General features: G+C 48.0%; 9 protein-coding genes across 9 annotated transcripts; 6 read left to right on the top strand and 3 right to left on the bottom strand.

Moving 5' to 3' along the window:
* Positions 1-358: 358 nt before the first annotated feature.
* J7337_011142 (uncharacterized protein) lies at positions 359-830 on the top strand (the record flags this gene model as incomplete). The annotated part of the gene is made up of 2 exons (XM_044828692.1): positions 359-470; positions 520-830. 2 exons carry the CDS (start codon positions 359-361, stop codon positions 828-830), a joined length of 423 nt encoding a protein of 140 aa, XP_044677246.1.
* A 1,087-nt stretch (positions 831-1,917) lies between these two features.
* On the top strand, positions 1,918-3,242 carry GLD1_2 (mitochondrial glycerol dehydrogenase Gld1; the record flags this gene model as incomplete). Its single annotated transcript, XM_044828691.1, has 7 exons — positions 1,918-1,964; positions 2,015-2,436; positions 2,488-2,552; positions 2,605-2,733; positions 2,785-2,900; positions 2,952-3,115; positions 3,169-3,242. 7 exons carry the CDS (start codon positions 1,918-1,920, stop codon positions 3,240-3,242), a joined length of 1,017 nt encoding a protein of 338 aa, XP_044677245.1.
* Positions 3,243-5,580: 2,338 nt separating this feature from the next.
* Positions 5,581-7,434, bottom strand: J7337_011140 (uncharacterized protein; the record flags this gene model as incomplete). Its single annotated transcript, XM_044828690.1, has 6 exons — positions 5,581-5,752; positions 5,803-6,707; positions 6,753-6,855; positions 6,907-6,923; positions 6,978-7,185; positions 7,253-7,434. 6 exons carry the CDS (start codon positions 7,432-7,434, stop codon positions 5,581-5,583), a joined length of 1,587 nt encoding a protein of 528 aa, XP_044677244.1.
* Positions 7,435-7,991: 557 nt separating this feature from the next.
* J7337_011139 (uncharacterized protein) lies at positions 7,992-9,761 on the top strand (the record flags this gene model as incomplete). Its single annotated transcript, XM_044828689.1, has 1 exon — positions 7,992-9,761. One exon carries the CDS (start codon positions 7,992-7,994, stop codon positions 9,759-9,761), a length of 1,770 nt encoding a protein of 589 aa, XP_044677243.1.
* Positions 9,762-10,353: 592 nt separating this feature from the next.
* Positions 10,354-11,278, top strand: J7337_011138 (uncharacterized protein; the record flags this gene model as incomplete). Its single annotated transcript, XM_044828688.1, has 2 exons — positions 10,354-11,059; positions 11,115-11,278. The coding sequence occupies 2 exons, from the start codon at positions 10,354-10,356 to the stop codon at positions 11,276-11,278; spliced, it is 870 nt and encodes a 289-aa protein (XP_044677242.1).
* A 1,632-nt stretch (positions 11,279-12,910) lies between these two features.
* On the bottom strand, positions 12,911-13,543 carry J7337_011137 (uncharacterized protein; the record flags this gene model as incomplete). The annotated part of the gene is made up of 1 exon (XM_044828687.1): positions 12,911-13,543. The coding sequence occupies one exon, from the start codon at positions 13,541-13,543 to the stop codon at positions 12,911-12,913; it is 633 nt and encodes a 210-aa protein (XP_044677241.1).
* A 2,604-nt stretch (positions 13,544-16,147) lies between these two features.
* Positions 16,148-16,695, top strand: J7337_011136 (uncharacterized protein; the record flags this gene model as incomplete). Its single annotated transcript, XM_044828686.1, has 2 exons — positions 16,148-16,290; positions 16,413-16,695. 2 exons carry the CDS (start codon positions 16,148-16,150, stop codon positions 16,693-16,695), a joined length of 426 nt encoding a protein of 141 aa, XP_044677240.1.
* Positions 16,696-16,975: 280 nt separating this feature from the next.
* J7337_011135 (uncharacterized protein) lies at positions 16,976-17,893 on the top strand (the record flags this gene model as incomplete). The annotated part of the gene is made up of 1 exon (XM_044828685.1): positions 16,976-17,893. The coding sequence occupies one exon, from the start codon at positions 16,976-16,978 to the stop codon at positions 17,891-17,893; it is 918 nt and encodes a 305-aa protein (XP_044677239.1).
* Positions 17,894-19,579: 1,686 nt separating this feature from the next.
* On the bottom strand, positions 19,580-20,095 carry J7337_011134 (uncharacterized protein; the record flags this gene model as incomplete). Its single annotated transcript, XM_044828684.1, has 1 exon — positions 19,580-20,095. One exon carries the CDS (start codon positions 20,093-20,095, stop codon positions 19,580-19,582), a length of 516 nt encoding a protein of 171 aa, XP_044677238.1.
* Positions 20,096-21,367: the final 1,272 nt, after the last annotated feature.

Here is a 21,367-nt window from a genome sequence, read left to right as displayed (position 1 = left end):
CTTCAGCCATGAGAGTATCCCGGGTATCGAGGACTAGGGTCTCGATACTACAGAGCAGAAACACTTACGAAAGTTCATTATATCCTAACAGACATTTAGACCAGTTTATCCTGCTTGCTCAAGACTACAGGCATCCTTGAGCTTCGACGCTTAGAGTCTTTGACTAGCCCAGGTATAGTTAGCCTACCAATGTTACCCGCTGAACCGTATTTGTCATCATCCACCTCGGCATTATGTTCCGTGATGTAAATGACTGACTCACTTTCTGAGTTCTTTTCTGTATTCATGGTCAATCGACTTTCTACCTTCTCTTCTCACAACTAAACAGCATAACTAGACAGACCAGGTTACTGCAGCCATGTCTCACCTTACCTACACTGCCTACGAAGGCTATGGCGAGCGCTCCAAGAAGGACCTCTGGTACAGCCAAGCCGTCCGTGTCGGAGACATCATCGAATGTTCTGGCCAAGGTATAGATCCTTCCTAGAAATGAAAATGAGGTTTCTGAAGTGCCATCAGGCGGCTGGGACCGAGAGACAGAGAAAATCGACCCGAATGTGGTGATTCAGATAGAGAAAGCCTTCGACAACGTGGAAGCTGCTTTGAAGGCAGCAGGCAGTCGGGGCTGGGAGGATGTTTTCTTCCTAAGGTCACACCACCTGCCCCTCAATGACGAGGCACTTGATACAATGGTTCGCTGCCTCAAGAAGTATTGCCCAAATCATCAGCCGACCTGGACAGCCCTGGGGGTTCCTCGCTTGGCTCTGGACGACATGCGAGTGGAGATCGAAGTGCGGGCGCATGTCCCCAAAGACCGAGAAGAGAAATAAATTTGGTGGTTAAGGATACTCTAGATAGATCGCAAAACTGATTATCATATCGCCTGGTGAGGAGCTTACAACACCCAGAATCCGCCATGGATGTCGTTTCCAGGTCTCTTGGTCTCCAAGCTTACTATCGTTGGGCATATGGGTAGAGAGCCCCCCTCAGATGTATGACTGATACTCCTTTCGGAAGGAGACATTGGCAAGACTCACCGCTCAACTTGTAATAGATATCACAACTATGGCCGATTAAGAAACAGAAATCTTATGTGCTCATTACTGATGTATCTTGTTTTAACGTCTTTCACAAGTGATTTCGTTTCCATTGACTCGTTATCGTTATCATGATATCCCAAGCTAAATCGTGCAGATCTAGTCCCAAAACGGCCTAACCTGAAATTGCAACCAGTGCGTCATTATAGTTGCGCGCCAACAAAGATGGATATTTGAACAAATTTGATAAGACTGGCAAGGCTTAGGAAAATGGTAGAGCAGTAATGGAGGTGTTAATATCAAGGTCGCGTCCCATACCACAAGGCGGCGACATAAGTCCTATTAAGTAAGAAGCGAATGATCTACTTATTCTCATCTACCAAGTTGGAGACCGTTAGTTAACCAGCTTCTGTTGGCCTCGGCATTGCCTTGATACTTCATTGCTTGACCTTAAGCACGTTGAATCTAGGATACGACGTTGCCCTTGTTTATCAAACTTGGTCACTTTTGAACCAAGGACAATCGTCTTGATTCGTCGGGCAAATCATAGAAAAGTCCATACTGTCAGTTGTACCTTGGCGAGCATCTAATTGGACCGGTTGCCAGTTTCAAACTCTGGGGCTATGGACATGAATGAGGCGGATATTGCGCTGCGTTCCACTGCGGGGAGCCCGCTCGTGATCTTGCTTTGAGGCGGCCACAGAGAGCCAAGATTGGAGCGCTTCGAGTAGCGCGCTCTAGCGCCCTTTCCCAGATCCATCAGTCATACATGCCTAGATAGCGGGGTTCAAGGAAAAACATCTCGAACATAAATACTCTCCCGCCTTTCTTTTCTCATTCTTTTCATTTCATATACCCTTCAAAAACACAGAATTTCACAATGTCTCAAGGAAAGACTTTCACTCTCAGCACCGGCGCCAAGATCCCGTAAGTCAACCCGCAAGCCGAAATGAGAGAGGTTAGCTAATTGTTATCAGTCTTCTGGGATACGGCACATGGCAAGCTTCCCCCGGTGAGGTCGGTCAGGGAGTCTACGAGGCCCTCAAGGTTGGATACCGCCACTTGGATCTCGCCAAGGTCTATGGAAACCAGCCTGAGATCGCAGAGGCCTTGAAGAAGTCCTTTGCTGAGATCCCTGGCCTGAAGCGCGAGGATGTTTTCATTACCTCTAAGCTCTGGAACTCTCAGCACGACCCTAAGCAGGTTGAGGCTGCTCTGGATGACTGTCTGCAGGAGCTTGGTCTTGACTACCTTGATCTGTACCTTATCCACTTCCCCGTTTCTTTCAAGAACTCGGGTGCTCCTATTGGCCAGGATCTGTTCCCTCTCACTGGAGGAAACCAGCCCGATGGTGACGTCGTCATCGATGACAGCATCTCTATTGTCGACACATGGAAGGGTGAGTTTGCATCTAGACCCTTTGATACACGCGACTAACCTGCGTTCACAGCCGTCACCGAGCTTCCCAAGTCCAAGGCCCGCGCCGTCGGTGTTTCCAACCATACCAAGGAACACGTAAGTACTCAACCTCTCTCATGCCGGAACAAGCAACTAACGCCACCTGAAGCTCGAGGCGATTATCAAGGGCACTGGAGTCGTCCCTGCTGTCAACCAGATTGAGCGCCACCCTCTCTTGATCCAGAAGGATCTCATTGACTACTGCAAGGAGAAGAACATCCACGTCACCGCCTACTCTGTAAGTTCTTGCATGCTAGAACCAGATTTAAAATGCTAATTGATGTCTTAGGCTTTCGGTAACAACATGGTCAACGCTCCCCTCCTCTTCACCTACCCCGAGATCAAGGCCGTCGCCGAGCGATTGACGAAGGAGAAGGGTCAACCCGTCTCCCCCACCCAAGTCCTGTAAGTCACCATTAATATTTCACACTGCTTCATATAGCTGACACAATTAAGTCTCGCCTGGGCTCAGGTTGGTGGCCACAGCGTCATCCCCAAGTCTGTCACACCCAAGCGTATTGCCGAGAACTTCCAGGAGATCGACTTGTCCGAGGACGATATCCGCGAGATTGAGCAGGTCGGCAAGGAGCAGCGCCGATACAACGTTCCTTACGTCGCTAGTAAGTTCAACTTCCGTAATCGTTAACAAGTTTAGTGCTGACCATCTCGATAGACAAGCCTCGATGGGACGTAAACATCTTCGGCCACGAGGATGAGAAGCCTGCTACCCACCAGGTCATCATTTAGACAAAAGTAAAAGTAGATATAGAAACGATTGACTTATTTTCTCCTATTTTGAAGTGTGTATCGTGACTATGTGCTTGGGACTCGAGTGATTTGTAAAGGCCCACATAAACAGTTGGTATGGATATTCATCACCTACTCCTATCTCGACCTCCAAATGACATCTAAATCACGGCAGTACCTCAGGGCATAGGTCATTCTCGTAACCTCCCACGAAGCCTCAAGATCTTCCTTCACCACCAGTCTATCCTCAGACGAAGAAAGAAAAGTCCCCAAGGTATACGCTGGCCAATTACCTGCATATGATCTGGCCCATTCTCGACTGCCTTGATGACTCTTGAGAATTTGTAAGAATAGTCTTATCTGCCACTTGTCCCTAGAGACCACTGATGGCATAGTCCCTCTACTCCCGTTCTCACTAATCTGCTCGAGCAACAGAGAGGCAACTATCGCATATAAATAGGTTTCGTCTCTGATTTTTAAGCTGGGTATCTTTCTGACTGTATCGGAGGAGAGGTAAATGGATTCTGAGTTCGGGTCGCAGAGTTGTGCCTCCCAGTATTGTACCTCTTGTCGTATCCGGTTGAAGACTTCTGGTTCTAGACTGACACCTGAGCGGTAGCATTCCCGCAGTATTATGTTTGTACGGAAGAAATACAACGGCACACCTAAAACAGGGCTTTCGACGTTCCAGGGCGCTCCTGATAAAAGTGAAGACTTGTCGAGAAGCTTCTCAACACCATCCCAGAAATCCGGGTCGAACACGAATTCGGACTGGCTACTTTCTGTCCAGAGCCCAGTTGAGAGCAGGAACTGTTGGTAGATGACACTTTCGAGGGCTAGCCTGTCGAAGAGTCGTTGAATGCCGGCTGGCTTGTCAAGTAATCTCAAAGTGACGATACGAGTCGCGGCATTGACGTGCTGTGCGACGTCACTCTGTGTTCCCCATCCCAGGCACTATTGCAGTCAGTAATTAACTTTCTATCTGATCGCTGGTTACATACCCCATGGAGATAAAGCAACATCACAGACATGAGCAGCGCATCATGATTCTCATATTGCGAAACCTTCCCAAGCAAAAGCTGCAGTTCTTTAACTCCTTCAGCATAATAGGACAACGCAACGGGATGCATTTCCCATACAGCGTCGGAGAGAAAGATATGTGATGCAGCACAAGCCAAGACTGAGTAGTATAAACTCTTGTGAGTTACCATAAGCTGCTTGATCTCAGTGAGCCAGCCGTCGTGGAAGCCGCGGTAGCAGTCTGGTAGTAGGAGGAGGGAGAAGTATTTGTCGGAGAAGTGGTCCGAGACGCGGAGTTCTAGATGGTTGGAGAGTACGCGGTGTACGGTGGCGGCTTGCGATAGGAGGTCTAATGGACAGACGGAATCGATCTCGTATGCAGTTGATGGGCTGGAGGGGGGGAGAGTATGTTGCACGGGGTGATTGCTGCTAGTGGGTATCAAGGAATTCCCAATGTCATCATCGGGTAGTTGTGTTTGTTCTTTCAGACTCCGGTCTTGGTGCCGTGAATCGCAATGATGGGAGTACCGGCGGTCGAGTAAATCACTTGCTGACGGCCATATGCATTTTCGCCCTGAGGATCGACACAAATCGCAGATCGGGGACTTTTCGTCGCATTTCTTGCGTCTTTGTCTACCTGTTACCAATTGTTAGCCAGACAATAGACACTGATGCTATAAACTTACATGTAAAGCACCCTGTCTTTGTGCGCAACTTCCTCCGCGAATTGTTAACCTTATCAGTCATCATCGCATCTTTGGTCGAGACATAAACAAGAAATCGAGGGCGGGGGCATTTATTGGAGTCGGCAAAGGGCAAGGGAGGAGCTATTTGAATCCAACGTTGGCGTGTGACCAGGGACATCTTGTCCCAAACGGGTTAACTAGTGTTCCTGGCGCGCGTCAGCTTTATCTGGGGCTGATTGTGTCCAACATCACTGGACGATAGCTTCATGGTGGAGTTGTTGAGATGCGGGGTTGACATGGATGGTTATCCTTCCATACGCTTGGCACGACGATAGCCGATATCAAGATCCCATTCGCCCAATCAGTTCCTTGTTGCGTATCTTGAGCTATTGGATGCTGTTATCAACTACGAGATTTATCAGCGTTGGGTAGAAGGAGCTGGAAGAGGGCGGCCAAGGCACATGGGGACTTGGGGAATCACACATTTGAGGTGCTAGAGTATTTTTGGTCCTACATCAATTAAAGATTCACATCCTGGTTGCTCTAGGTACTCTTAAATGCCAATAGCTGCAAGGTCCAGCGATTCTCTCCTCCATTAAACTATAGAAGCAACTAATATTGCATTTCATCCATCAATGGCTTTGACCATCCTCAGACAGCTCATAGTATTTCTCAGCACTACGAGTTCTGAACATCTTGCCATAGACCATCATAATTATAAACGCAGAAGATGCTACCATTCCGACAAAGGCGGCTGAAATGAAGCAGTTCTGGTAACCAAGGTGAGTTATCCAAGGAGTAATGCTACCCAGATGTTAGCAACCATTGACGAGATTTGATGGAATGAGACTTACCCGTAGCTAATCGCAAAAGACATGGTGTTTCGAATGAGAATGACAGTGACGATCGCGTCGCCACTGATTCCATGATAACTATCGATGAGATAGTTGACGCTGAGAGTGACGCCTACAGCGCTGGTAAACGCGAGACATCCCATCGCAAACACAAGTCCAAACCAATGGACACTATGGGCAGCTCCAACGCCCCAAAGGATCAGTGAACAGGGCACCATAACGACACAGATAGCAAATGGCCAAAGGCGACTTTCCGCTTCCATGATACCACCATTGCGACGAGCGAGTCTGATGGTCAGAATATCACTAAGTCTGCCAGAAACCAAAGCTCCAATGACGACACCAACGCAACATGCAAGATAGCTCAGGCCAACCATGGAAGAACTAAAGTGGTAGGGCGGTCCCGAAAGAATCAGTGAGGCTGTGGCGTTGAGGACGTTGAACCAGATGAGGTATGAACCATAAGAGAATCCGGCGTAGAAAATAACAGGCCAGGTTAGATACTTCAACGATCGCCATGATCGCGTAAGCATGTTTTGGCCCGGCGATGGCTGCCAAAGCGACATCTTCTGTATAAAGGTCTTGGGGGTGTTATAAACCTCGCCATTCTCCGCAGCCGGTGTATCCGCAGCGACAGAATCACTCTTCTCGTTCTTGATCTCACCCTGGGAGAATGTAACCTCAGGAGTGTCCTCAGAAACAACTTCCCGGGTATAGTTCGTCTCTTCCATGAATAGGAACAGGAAGACAAATACAGCGGCCAGGAAAATGGCTGGCCAGTAAAAGACCCACTGCCAGCCTTGATGATCGGCGATGAAGCCGCATACGACTGGGGCGAAGTAATTGCTGCCGGCGAGGGCGAAGGAATAAATTCCCATATATGTACCGCGCTCGTGGGTGAAGTACTAAGCGTGTAAGCAGAGATTCTGATGAGGGGTTTGGATACTTACTATATCGGTGACTGAGATCTCGGGAAGAGCTTCGATGGGGGAGATGAAGAAGCCTTGGATGATGCACTTTGCTAGCCACTCGCCATTGCTGCTAACATATGCACTAGAATACTGTTAGATAAGGATAGATATTGGGTGTAAGATCGAGACATACCTCCAAATACTGGTTCCCTAAGGAATGAGATGTCAGAAATGTGTACAGGGCTTCCACGGAAGGTCACTTACTATGGCACCAAGAATAGAGATCAGATACGTCAAGCGTTTACCATAGCGCAAAGAAAAAGGCTGCCAGAAAAGAAGACTCCACCCAAGGAAGAGAAACATATATCCCGTGCCCTCATTAAGAGTTGCGATCGAAACACCGGATTTGGCGGAGAGGGGTACGAGGACAGAGTAGACGGTCGACACTGCGAACCCAGCGAACCAGGTATATCTACATATTGTTAGTCATATTGCAACACGGTCTCACAGTTCAAACGCAAACGGTGGGGTACACGTACAGGTTCTGACAAATCAGTGAGAGTAGCTTGCGGCGGGGAGCCCAGTTCAATGGATCATTGGGGTCCTTGGATGGAGTTGGGTTCAGGACAATGTCGGCAGATGAACTGGCATGACGAGCATGCATGTCGTGGTCCAGATCCACAAGGTGGACTGTACCAGGGATACTCATAGATTCAGTCATTGCGGGTAGGTAGAGAAATGGAGTAAAAAGCGGATTGTTAAAGATCTGATGGGTACAAACGTGCGTTGAGGCCCGCCAATATATACCCCATCTACCAAGTCAAGAATGATACAGCTGATATGATGAAGCTCTGAATACAGATAGCTTGGGTAGAGTAGTTATCTCGTTTCCGAGATTCACTTCCCCGCTAGGAGCTAATCGTGAGGGGGGCGGATAAGCTAGTGGTGCATTGGTGCAACATGATGGCGCAAATAGACGTGAATGGTCAGTCTTATCATTCAGGTGGGACGTGGGCTTGGGCTAAGTTAGGTTGATAACTGGGGCCAATGATGTGTATTTGCGACGGATCCTCGTGTCGACCTACCCTAAGAGTCTAGGAATGCAATTCCGAACGTTACAATGTTGGGCCGGCGAGGGGAACAAGATAATCCCTTTTGTGCAACTTTAAACAGTATTAATACTTAAGTTATCTTTCAATCTATCTGATTTCTGTATCTTTCCATTCCAGGTTCATTATCTCTTGACACTTCAACTCTTATCAACATCTTCAGTCCATCATGAGCGTCGTTTCACCAACCCCTCTCCCGCTATCTCAGCCCCAAGCCCTGGTCAAAGATGCCTCCATCATTCAAGTCAGAGCCACAGATGATCTAGAGCAAAACACTCTATTCACTGTCCAGCCAAAGCCTGTTCCTCGCGGAACGCCCGCCTTTGAAGCTAGACGCGCTGCTCTTCTCAACACCATCAAGTCCAAAGTCCCTCAAGAGTACTACCTCCCCGCTGAACTCATCGCCAACCCTCCCCTCGACGTTTCCAACATTCCTTCTTCCTGCGGCATCCTCACTAAAGATGAGGTCCGCATCACACAAGACTATGATGCCGTTGGTCTACTACAAGCACTGGCCAGCCGTGAATTTTCAGCTGTTCAAGTCGCCACTGCTTTTGCCAAGCGTTCTATCATTGCGCATCAACTCACCTGTTGTTTAACGCAGTGGCTTATGGATGAAGCTATTGGTCAGGCGAGAGGTCTTGATGAGTACATGGCTAAGCATGGGAAACCTATTGGTCCTCTGCATGGACTGCCAATCAGCATCAAAGAGCACATGGCCATAGCTGGCACGCTTTCCTCCCAAGGGTGTCTAGCGAGCTTAAGAGAGGATACGACAGACAGTGACATGGTTGCTATTCTGAGAAGTCTTGGTGCTGTATTCTACTGCAAGACCAATCAGCCCCAAACCATCATGCATCTTGAAACCGATTCCCTTTGGGGTCGTACCCTCAACCCGTTCAACATCAACCTCTCAGCAGGTGGATCAACCGGCGGCGAAGCAGCCCTTATTGCAATGAAGGGTTCTGTTCTTGGTGTCGGTACTGATATCGGCGGTAGTATCCGCGGTCCCGCAGCCTTTTGCGGTATCTACGGATTCAAGCCAACGTCATACACAATGCCGATGAGAGGTTTTGATGCGATGCCGTTTCCAGCTGAGTTGACTGTTTTGGCATCAACTGGGCCCATGTGCCGCAGCTTGAGAGACATGGACCTATTGATGCAGAGCGTGTTGTCGTGCAAGCCCCATTTGAAGGACCCGAGATTGGTGCCCATTCCTTGGAATGGCCTCAAGACTCCCATCAATGGTCGGTTGAAGATTGGCTTCGTTGGCGACGATGGATTCATCGTTCCTCAGCCTCCCGTTGTTAAGGCTCTGGCTTGGGCACGAGAGCAGCTCTGTGATCCAAGATACAAAGACCTTATTGAGCTCAAGGACTTTAAAGTGTTTGACTCGGCGGGCGCTTGGTCAAAGATTCGACGCATGTATTGGCCTGACGGTGGTCAGCCATCACGAGATGCCATTCAAGCTACCGGCGAACCCATCCATCCTCTCAGTGACTGGATCTGGAAGGATGCAGAGCCACTTGGCATGAAGAACGCCGTCGACTTGAGTCTCATGCGTCGAGAACGAGATGAATTCCGCTGGGCATTCGCCAAGAGCTGGCAAGATCAAGACGTTGATATACTCATTGGACCTGCATTCGTCGGACCTGCTTCAGCGCATGATACGGCGTTCTTCTGGAACTATACATCGCTGTATAACCTTGTGGATTATCCTGGTGTCGTCGTACCTACACCCTTCAAGGTGGAAGGGAGTGAGAAGTATGCTAGTGGGTATGAGCCGCTGAGTGAGGCTTGTGGACAGGTGAAGAAGTTATGGGAGGAGTCAGACTTTACTGGTGCTCCGATTACTCTTCAGATTGTGGCGAGGAAGTATCATGATAACGAGTTGTTTGGCGCGCTGGTGGTGTTGAAGGATGTGTTGAAGCTGCAGTAGTTATTTGTGGTATCAATAAATTGCATTTATGAATTAGAATAAAGTCTGTTATCTTGTCACTGAAGACACTGAGACCTGGTTGATTTGGACGAGCGAGCAAGACAGACAAGGCTTTAGATGGAGACGTCATACCTCGGTCCCGGCACACGGTTAAAGTTGGGGCTAGCGATGCACTATTCTGCAGTTAACGAATCATCTTTAGCGCTTCCAGTGCGCTTAGACCACTGAAGATTAGCTTCCGAGTGCCGATGTCGATCATCATGTCCTGGGAAGTGCATCATCGACGCGACGCGCCATCACAGGAAAAATAATAAATAGCCTGCTACCCAGTACAACTTGTTGGCTCACCTAAATACAATCGTATGTGACACCAGGCAACGTAGAACGACAGTATGGCAGCAGCATTCAACATCGTACGCCAGAGCTTATTCGCCGGCAGCCCAAAATATACAGAAAATGATTTACCCGACCTCAAAGGCAAAGTTCGTCGCTATCCATAATCCCCCCCTAACCGTCACTCACGTTTGCTTTCAACCTCTAGGTGATTGCCATCACAGGCTCAAACACCGGCGTCGGCAAAGAAATCGCCAAGATGGTCTACAGCAAAAACGCAAAAGTCTACATGTTCGCACGAACGACTACAAAAAACGAAAAGGCTCGCGACGAGATCAAAGCTGCCTTTCCGGAATCACACGGCGAATTGATCTGCGTCCAACTTGACCTCGCCGACCTTGATAGTGTTCAAGCAGCGGCTTCAGAGTTCTTGAGTATGGAAGACAAACTCCATGTTCTTTTTAATAATGCAGGCGTTGGATTCCCCGAGTATGGATCCAAGACAAAGCAGGGCTACGAACTACAGCTGGGAGTCAATTGTCTTGGTAGTTTTGCCCTTACACAGAGATTAACACCTGTGTTGGTTGAGACGGCGAAGACATCTCCATCAGGAAGTGTTCGTGTGGTTTGGGCGTCGTCTACAGCCGCGTTTTGGACGTCCACGAAAAAGTACATCGACCGAGTCAAAGGTATCGAAAAGCAGAGCCTATTCCAACAATATGCGATTAGCAAGCTGGGCAATTACTACCACGCCACGGAATATGCTGCACGCCATAAAAGCGACGGTATCATCTCTGTGCCGCTCAACCCTGGCAATCTCGACTCAGAGCTTTGGCGCACGCAGGGGAAGTTTCTGACTTGGATTCTTCGGAAGACTGTTTTTTATCCGTCGCACTATGGTGGGTATGTTAATATCTTTGCTGGGTTCTCTCCTGACGTGACGCTTGACAGTTCGGGCAGATTCAGTAAGTAATCCTTGAGATGCTGCTTTGTGCATGCACTGACGTGATGTACTTGTAGTTTCGCCGTGGGGAAGATTGTGGCATGCGCTCCCGGCTATGGTGAAAGGATCGAAGACTGAGGCTGAGGGGGGGACTGGCCACGCGAAACGGTTCTGGGAGTGGACGGAGGAACAGGTCTCACAACATGGGTCTGCTCCTAGTGTCAAGGAGCCTCTTGAATAGTGGTTCATAAAGAGGGAGAACGTGGTGCAGTTTCGTCTTTAATCGCTTCGTTTTTAGTTAGTACGACTTAGATACCTCAACCTATGGGCAAATTTTAATTGCATTATTCAGTGGCTTTCTAAATGATTTGTCTGCTACTACATGAAAGATCCGATACACTGGGCGGTTGGGAATCACGAAAAGTCACAACTTGAGACGGTAGTACTAGAATAAACTTGGCAGTTTTCCTAGGCTTAGGCTAAACTACCTAACCATCTTTATCCCTTAGGATTCACATCCTGACAGTTCTTCCCTCCTCTAGCCCCGACGGCGGAATACTGCTCTACCCTAACCATCAACATTCTGCCTTTACCAAGCCTTCATCCTACTTCGTGGTTCAAGTCCGCGGACCCAAATATCGCTGCAGGGACTCCTTGATCTGACAAAGACAGCGATAAAACAACAACAAGAGGGACACCTTGAAAAACAAGTTGATGAAGTGTCCAAAGAAGATATGGGGAGACTTCAAGGCATGGAAAAACAAAAACCCAGTCAAGAGGCCCAACCAAAAGGGCATTGTGAAGACCGGCATCAGTCCGAAGCCGGTGACCAAGATACCTAGGCAGCTGAACGAATCAAGTAGAAGACTAGTGCGATACCACTAACTGGAATAATACAGTAGTACACGGCAGTGATGAAAAGATTGAGGAGAAGTCGGATGTTCTTTAGGATGGTGATGCAGAAGGAGAAGAAGATGAGAAGGGTGAAGATCAACATCAAGATGATGGAGAGAGGAAGGAGTTCACGTTGCGTGGTCTTCATAGTGGGCGGATGTTATGAAGGTGAGTGTACTTGGGTTCACTTCTGGGATACCTGATGCTGCAAGAATTGACTCTACTGTGGCTGACAGTGCTACTTTCCGATACCTTTATACAGTTTCTAGGCGATTGCTGCCCAGTGTCAGTTCACCTATTCTGCCTGGGTTCTTTGGATGTATATCAAGAATACTGAATGCGGTACCGTGAACAAACGGTCGCCTTGAGCTCTACGCCGAGTGGGTAGGCGAATGCAAACCGTAACTTGAACAGCATTCTTACACTGCTTAGCTATTGAAAGGTCGTTTTGTAATTTTGTAGTCGAACCTGTAGCATGTCTAAAAGAATGAAACACTATGGATAATTAATTATAACTCAACACACTGACATGAACAACTGCAGAACTGGATAGAACATTGGACGCCTCGCTTAGCAATACTCTATCGCTGATTGGGAGCACATTGAAACAGATACCTTTACCAGACCTGCGCACGGGAACAACACCTCTTCTGGAGACGGCGTTTATCCTACCGGTGGTGATTGTCGTTAACATCATGCCTGGGCCTTGTGAGCGAGGTACATGACTCGGTAACTCGGCTTTGTTCGCTGGTCTGCAATTCCACTGGTATCACCTCTCCGCGTATCATGGGCTCCCTCGACCCTGGCAAAAGCGACCTGAACTAATCGTCTTTGAGGCGAAACCGGACATCCGAGTCAGGGATTCCGGGCCGCCGCAGCAACACACAATTACCATCATAAACCCTAATCTGAGATTCTCGCAACAGGTGAAACCAGTTATCTCAATACAGTAAGCTGCCTAAATTGTATCTTTACTGGACTATTGAGTTGTAATAGAGAAGTCTCGAAACTGCACTTTCAACATTCCGCCGCTCTCACTCTCATCACCCTTGGGCATACAAGCCGCAACACCAATCCAGATATCATTCTGCGGAGAAACATCTACAACCCAAGTCAACTTCCTCACAGGCGTCCTCCTCCCATCCCTCCCCGTAACATAAATCCAAAGCGACCCCTTTACCTTCTCCATCTCAAACGTCGCACAACTATCCTCCAGCCTAACCAAACTCCAGTCCGAGTATGGTTTCGCAGCAGCGACGGAAGCAAAGAATTCACCGTCGACCCTCTCGATACCAGTTTTGATCCATGTCCGTGGTGATTCCTCAAGGCCGGTTTGAGTGATTGGGATGCTTTCGGGCATGAAGAGAATAAGACCGCCTTGGGAGTAGTTCCCGGGAAAGTCTGAGGAGATTGTGACTTTTGCGCTTTTGAATGAGGCTAGGGGAAGGGGGGTTGCGTAGATTGGTCCGGTGAAGTCATCGCGGCCTCCAGCGCAAGAGGGAGTTCTCCAAATGTCGGGGCCGGGAATAGCGACGAGTTCAAAGGGCTCGGATTCTGGGTTCTCTGGAAGAGGTGATTGACCCGGTGTGCCAGAGAATAGAGTAAATTTCATCGTTGCCTTGAAACTGGGACACAAGATTTGTATCTTGAACAATAGTCAGGTCTCAGAGGATGCGATGTTCAGAATCATTGATCATGAGAGATCTGAACAGGTTATACTTTGCAGTGTGCGGGGTTCGTTATCGGTGAAACTACCCGATTAGGAAGTATCGATAAGAAACTTGTAGCGTTTAGGGTAGTCCAAAAAGCGGCAGATTCATGAAACAAACAATGAAGCCCAGTTCAATTCAGTCCAATGCCAGTCTTTTCTTTCAGGTAAAGTATTACCTGTACTTCTATCGCTCTTCCTAATATCAATCGGCTCGCGATGAATCTCAAACAAGATGCGCCTGAACATCCTTCCTAAGAATCTCGTGCATCTCACGAATATTCGATCCCGCCAATACACAGACAAACCTTGACAGCATGGAGCAAAGCAACAAGTATTTTCAACTGCCCAGCCTCATCAAGCTCCTCATCTGCAAGGAAGTCCATCGCATTGTCAGCCAAACCCTGTATGTCCTCATTACCACCCTCCTTAGCTGAGAGATCAAATGTTCATGAAATCCGCCTCAAAGTCAGCTTGCAGCAGTCACACAAGTGCCGGTGCTCCCTTCCACAGGTCTATAGGCCCACTTGCAATTCGTTCTGTGCAACCCACGTACGAGAGCCAAGCGTCTATTCGCATTAGTTCGATATTGGGGTCTTCACAATACCGCTCCTGGTCGTGTCAGTAACTAGAAACTTGCCACTCATATGAATGCAGTAATTCTAGCGCCGGAACAGTGTACTGAAACGCTGGAACTCGTACACCCTTGTATGAACCTCTTGCAATAACACCACCACGGGTATTACTTGCGTACGCAGGGTATGACATACCCCCGTACGTAATCCGGTCTCGTGTTGTGTAGAAGCGATTGGGATTACAGTAAACCAAGCTGACATCCTCTTCCTAAAAACCCAACAACGCTTCCGGAATGACAGTGACGGCGCCGACTAGTGATGTATCTGTCGGTGCGTCGGGTCTCCATGGTGTAGCCTAGAAGCCCCGGTAGATGTCTACTTGACAGAAACAATACATGTCAATCCTGTTAAGCGAAACAACGTTTCCTCGCGATCTGTTTCGTCTGTCGCGTTCAATTTCTCTCTCTTCCCATCTGCGTTGTCGTTCTGCTTCTCTTGCGTGAGCTTTATCTTCTTTTGTTTCTGGCTCTGAGCCTAGTCCTTCTCCCGAGTATGTCAGTAAGAACTGACGCCTGCTGTCGCTCGTCCCCGGCTCCTCGACAATAGCCTTATCTTTCTGTATCTTTCGGCTACATTTATTCCTCCTTTCTTGTTACTACTTGGCGGCATGGCCTCGGACCAGTGTCCCCGGACCCAGCGGTCTTGTGGGGTCAGATGCGACTTCACCGCCGCTATCTGGTACGTCTTCGATGGTGGCTCTTCTCTGAGGTTGGTACATTTCTGGCTCTCGGTGGCTCGTGCCTTGCGGAGTTTCTTCTGGCAATGTATCTCAGTGTGGTGTCTGCGTCAGAAGGAGACGAGTGACCGGCCGAGCAACGGTGGCAGGGAAGCCCCATCCATTACACTGAGGAGCGGCTTCATTCAGCTTGTCAGGTCTTAACGGGGTCCTTTGAGAGCGACGTCCATCTTGGTCCGTGTCAAGCGCTGTTTGTTCTTTCTCTGAGTGGTCATATACCAATGGTTCGGTATCTGGTGTTGCTGGGATAGCATCACTTTGCCCCTTTCCTTTTGAATCATGATGATTTAAGTTTTCGGAGTCGCCTGGATATATTTCGGGTCTCTTTTCTTTCACTGGCCTTTCAACACTTTTATTAAGAAGTACTAATATATATAGAAAACTTGATTTAGAGAAAATTCTATAATAATATATGAATTAATATTATTAAAGATGGACCGATTTGAGGAACTCCAAGCTTCACTGCTTGTCCGTGATCCTCTACCTACTGTACCTCTCCTGGTGACAGGTACTCTATAATGGGACACAATCTCAACCAAGGAGCTTGAAGCCGAGTAGTCAATCCGTGAGTCTGGTCGGAAACCATTTTCTTCTCGATTTACAAAATGGCTTATGCTGGTCTGTATTGCCAATCAAGGCATGCTATTTATTACAAACCTTTGATCAAGCCTCGAATCATGGGGGAAACAACATGAGGATATTTGTGACCCAGTCCCTAAACGATGTGGCCAAAGGGGGGAATAATAGATGATAAAGTTCCGTAACCCTTCAGCCACCACAAAGGGGTTTTTACCGTCGCTTCGTCATTTGTTTGAAGCAAGCTTCCGAGACCTGACAGCTCAGTGCTATGCTATCTCCTTTAATATCTCGTTTACCACCAGAATGCGAGCGTCTCGTTCAAGTGCTCAACTAAGGCCACGTAAGAAGAAATTGCAAGTCAGATACATCTAAAGTTCCTAGAACGCCTTTCTGGGGGTCTATGCTGTTTACTTTACCTTCCCTCACGCGTTGGAGAAGGGCGAGATATGCAATGGAACTGCTTATATCGCTCCAGGCAAGCAACTACTCTTTACCCGAAGACATTCGACCGATCGCATCCAAACATATCTCGTTGGCCTTAACAATTCCGAACGCGTAATGGCTGCCCGACGGCATGGCGCAGAGGATGAAAAGCCCATCTTCTCAGAGCTCTTCGGCTCCGCTGGATGGCGGTCAGGGGAGCTTATCAAAGAGATGAGTGACTCAGCCGACTTCTATTGCGAGCACATGGGCGTTGTCAGGTTAGACACTGGGTTCAATGGAAGAGTCGGGCTTCTGGGTGACGCAGCCTATTGCCCTACAGCAGCCACGGGGATGGGCACAATCTCCAGCCTTGTCGGACGTCTTGGCTGGCGAGATCCAGAGACATTGCCGCTGCGATGCTAGAGCCAACCGAAGCTTTGCATACTTACGAGGAGCGGTTCCGCCCTTTCATGAAGACTGTTCAGGATGGTATTGAGAAGAACAAGACCTACTGGTACAAGATGCCATCAGGCCCGATTTTGCTTATGGCATTGAACCTCTTCCTCGCCATTGCTTCTTTCTTCAGATTGGATGTCCTTGCTAAAAATGCTATGAGGGAGGATACGGGTGACTGGAAACTTCCGGACTACGAAGGGATGGATCTGCGAAAGAAGAAAGATTAATTTACTAGATTCTTCTCTATTATATGTATTTGCTTTACATTCCATTCTTTGTTTAAAGGTACTTTATTGGTCAGATGCTTGTTTCAGCCCCCACTTTGAATGTCACCATCAATAAAGCATTTGCCGAAGCTTCGAGTTTATGCAACTACCGTGCGGAAACAGCCTAGCATCGGACTTAAGAGACCTATACGGGACAATCCACGATTCCGAGCCCGCCCTTGCTACATATATTAGGACACCATTTAGCTCGCCATTTATTCTCTCCCAGACAAACCACAAAATGACTGTCAAATTTTCTCCAGATACTGACATCCCCAGCCAGAAGGGCAAAGTCATCCTCATCACTGGAGGAAACTCGGGCCTTGGTCTTGAGACCGCTCGGGTGCTTTTGAAGCATGAACCTTCGAGGATCTTCCTCGCTTGTCGCAGCAAAGAAAAGTTCGAGCAAGCCGTTAATGAGCTTAAACAAAGCGGCTCCAACACCGAAGCGGTATCTTTTCTTGCTCTTGATCTCGCTTCCCTATCGAGCATCAAATCTGCCGCCGCAGAGTTCCAAGCATCTTCCTCTCGACTCGATATCCTCATAAACAATGCCGGCATCATGATGACGCCAGAGGGTCTCACCAAGGAAGGCTACGAGATCCAGTTCGGCACGAACCACATGGGACATGCCTTCTTCACCCATCTCCTCCTCCCTACTCTCGAAGAGACGGCCAAGACCAATCCTGATGTGAGAATCGTATTCGTTTCGTCAGCGGCGGAGACTATGGCTTCAAAGAACCCTTATCAGTCGGATCAGCTCAAGACCACGATGCCTAGCATCTCTACGATAACGCGCTATGGGATATCGAAACTCGCAAACGTCCACTACGCCGCAGCCCTTGACGAGCGATATCCCAAGATCAAGGTCATCAGCATCCATCCAGGAGTCGTACACACGAATCTTACGGGCCCTGTTAGGGAGAACAGTCTTATCATGGGAACACTCACCCGGGTTATTAATAGCTTCATTGCTGTTGATGCTTCGAAGGGTGCGCTGAATCAGCTGTGGGCAGCGACTGACCCCAAGGCTGAGAGTGGTGTTTTCTATCACCCTGTTGGTGTGAAGGGCAAAGGAAGCAAACTCAGTCAGGATAAGGAGGCGCGTGAAAAGCTTTGGGAGTGGACGCAGCAAGAGATCAAGCAGCACCTCGGTTGAAGTTGTTATGCACGGAAGAGAATGTTTGTCAGAGTAGTTTCTTTTTCACAATTAATATTAATTGCTTGTAACAGTTGCATGTCGCGCTGTTTGTAGTGTCGTCAGTCGCAGTGAATGGCTGTACAACGTTGTTAAGTTTGTGATTGTTACAGATGCGACTGCCATACGTCAGTGAGTCACAGAAGCTTCAGGTGTATATAAACCCCGATCAACAAGCCAACATGCCCGGACTCTTTCCAACTTCACATCTAGGTATACCGCCAATTTTGAAATCCTCAAAGACATACATATTATTTCTACCGCTACTCGCAAAAGCATGCCTGCTCCAGCAAACCCAACGCCTACTCCCCCTAAACCTAGGCCTCGCCCGGGGCCAAAGCTATAATTTCGCGGGGACACAATTGAGATGCCAGATACCTTAAGCTTTTAAGGGGATCCAGATGTGAAGAGGAAACGGGCCTCTGGCCGTTACTACTTTAATGGGCTTTTCATATTGGAACTACTAGCATACCGCAATACAATCTGTACAGTCTAGACTATTCTTCGGATTTTAGACCATGTTCATTAATCTTTCCTATAATGTGATCTTCACGGAATCATTCTCGGTCTATATAGAATCAGCTTAATACAGAGCCAAGTAATGGCGAGGGCATAAGTCCCAGCTTGAGGAGACCCCTGCCCCTCTATTACTAAGACGCCCCTGGATCCTGATCACGTTCATCAGAACCTTCCGTAGGAGCATCTCAGCTCAGATGGATCCAAAATAATGGCGCTTATCACACCGCCACATCGAACTAGCGACAGTGCTTGAGACCAGTCCGGTTGTTGAGCACCAGTCAAGAGCAGACAATCAACAGCACGGCTTGAAGGGGACACATCTTCCATGACCTGGAAGTCTGACACTCCCAGATTTCGAGCCGCTTTTTCCTTGCCAGGTGAATGCGAATAGACTATGACACGGCATCCCATCTTGGCGGCATACTGAACAGCTAGGTGGTCTAGACCGCCGAGGCCAGGAATGCCCACTCGGTGATACCACTGGACTTGAGCGCGGCGATGAGCGGAATACACCGTTGCCCTTGCGCACATCAGAGGAGCTGCCTCTGCGGATAGAATACTTGCTGGAATACGAAAGACAAAATGCTCATTCCAAGTTGAATAAGTCGCGAGCGAGCCCTGATCGAACTCGCCATAGCCATAGAACTGTCCCTTTTCGCAGTAAAGCTCTTGTCCTCTATCACAATACTCACAGCTGAGACAGCTGCCATGACAGTAGCCCCAACAAGCTTGATCTCCACTACAACTAGGGAGTTGTTAGCATCAAGAGTCAGGTTGCGCTCAGGGTACTTACACTTTCAGGGTAACGACAGAACTGCTGATTGACTCAACTATTCCTTAAAACCTAAACCTTACTATAGCATGGCCTACTATATGGAAAAAAGAATGCCAAAATGCTATCCGAGTTTACAGAGGCAAGGAGATCCATACAAAACTCTCAACTTAGTATTTAACCTCCATGTCAACAGGCATTCCCAGACATCTCGTTTCAATTGCATTCCATCAACGAGACTTTCAGTGTTCTCAGTATATCCAAGGAAGAAATCCTCCACGTCTCCTTTTAGCCGTCAATGTTATTCCTCTTCTACCTGACAATGCATCCTGTCACGTTGTACCATCTCTCAGAGTTCACAGCCCATGTATCTCGTCATACTCTTCCTTCATCCGTGGAACAATACCAGCAATCTTGAACGCCGGCTCCCAGCTGTGATCCTTCTCGTCATATCCAACCCACTGGATCTTATAACAAAACGCCTTAGCCCGTCGACTGCTATGATCCCACATGCTACCATGGTCAAGAATCGCAAACACATGGAACTTATCGAATCGAGTGGCCTCATCACGTCCCCCCTTCTTTGCATGCCAGTATGCATATACCAGCTCTGGTTGATAGCCCTGCAGTGCAAATTCCGGTTCCCATGACTCCACGCCGTCATTCCACTCTACAGTGAACCATACGCAGTGGATACGTCGAACGAGACCGTGGGATGTAATCTGAATGACTTTCGGAGAGTAGGCGTCTCTTTCACCAATGAAGTCGAGTCTATAATACGGCAACTGTTCTTGAGTCGCTGGTTCTTCAATCAAGCTTACGATATCCTGGGAACCGGTGCTTGTTGATGATTCTAAATCTGAGATCGCCATGATCGCAATTTCTTCATTCATACTGTTAGCTCTTGTAGTCGTGTCAGACTTACAAGTCGTTCGGTAGAAGCGCAACTTGAAATTGTCTCGTCTGTAGGTGATTGATTTGGATACGGGAAGAGAAACCAGTGGCATACAGTGACGAAAGTGGATTGATGGTTTGATAGAGACAACTAACAAGCAAAGCCTTTTATACTGAATGGAAATTCTATGTTCACCACAGTCACCGTTCCTAGCATCTCATGTTCATTATGTGTCCAGCTTTGGTAAACTTTTCTTCTTTGTTATATGCCATAACTTTAAATAGCGCGTTCATAGGCTTAGTGAACAGCGCCAGTGAGTTAGTTCGTCGAATGAAGCTGAATGATGACTTGACAGACTATCGAGTGTCGTCTTGAGCATCTCAAGACGTTCTTTACAGACGTTCTTTACAGATGATGATATTTCAGTGTCGGGGCTGAAAACCTGTTATTGCCATTTTGTCAACCACCTCATTCACGCACTCTGCATGGCGCTAGACTTGCCATTCCATCCAAAGAATGCACCCAGGCAGAACACTTCCATTCCGTTTCAGCATCAGTACGGGAATTTATCTTGATTATCTGATGAAGAGAAGTCCCCGTATGTTGATCACTCTTCGTCCTGTCATATTTGGTTCTCTTCACGTCATGTCTTCACGTTTCGTAGTCACAGTCTGTCGCCGCTGAGCTTTGAGTTATATGTGGTGATTGTAGGCTTGAGTCTCAACGGTGAAGAAGCCGCTTACACTCAGTAGACGCGAGACAGAGACTCACACTTCATCCAAGGTCTGATTAGCAACAAATACTCCTCAACAGAATCTCTTATATGTTGATAGCAGACTTCATCATGGCCATGAAGTCTGGACTATATAAAACAGACCTCTTTCGTCTTCTCATTTATCTCCAACGCCCTCCATAAATTTCTACCACGATAAAAAGCACCTCCAAAGAGAAACACTATCTGCATCCTAGGCTACAGTAACCTCGAACCCTTCCGCTCACGATGTGCACCGTAATATACTATGAGAAGCTATGCTACTGCGGGAAAAATATGGGAAGTTTTCATGAATAGGATCCTTGTGTAGAAAGCATTCTATTCAGCGGCTAGAGATACTGCACTGTCGGCATTCATAGCCGTCACTGTTTCGTACCGATGGAATGTCTTCGTTGTAGAGCGAGGAGAGAGGAGATGGCCCGAAGGGTCCGGGAGGCAAGAGAACAAGGGAGGTTCATGCCTCGATAAGATCTTGGA

The sequence above is a fragment of the Fusarium musae genome, chromosome 8, assembly GCF_019915245.1.
Source record: "Fusarium musae strain F31 chromosome 8, whole genome shotgun sequence".
Taxonomy (NCBI): Eukaryota; Fungi; Ascomycota; class Sordariomycetes; order Hypocreales; family Nectriaceae; genus Fusarium; species Fusarium musae.
This window is presented reverse-complemented; position numbering and strand designations above follow the sequence as displayed.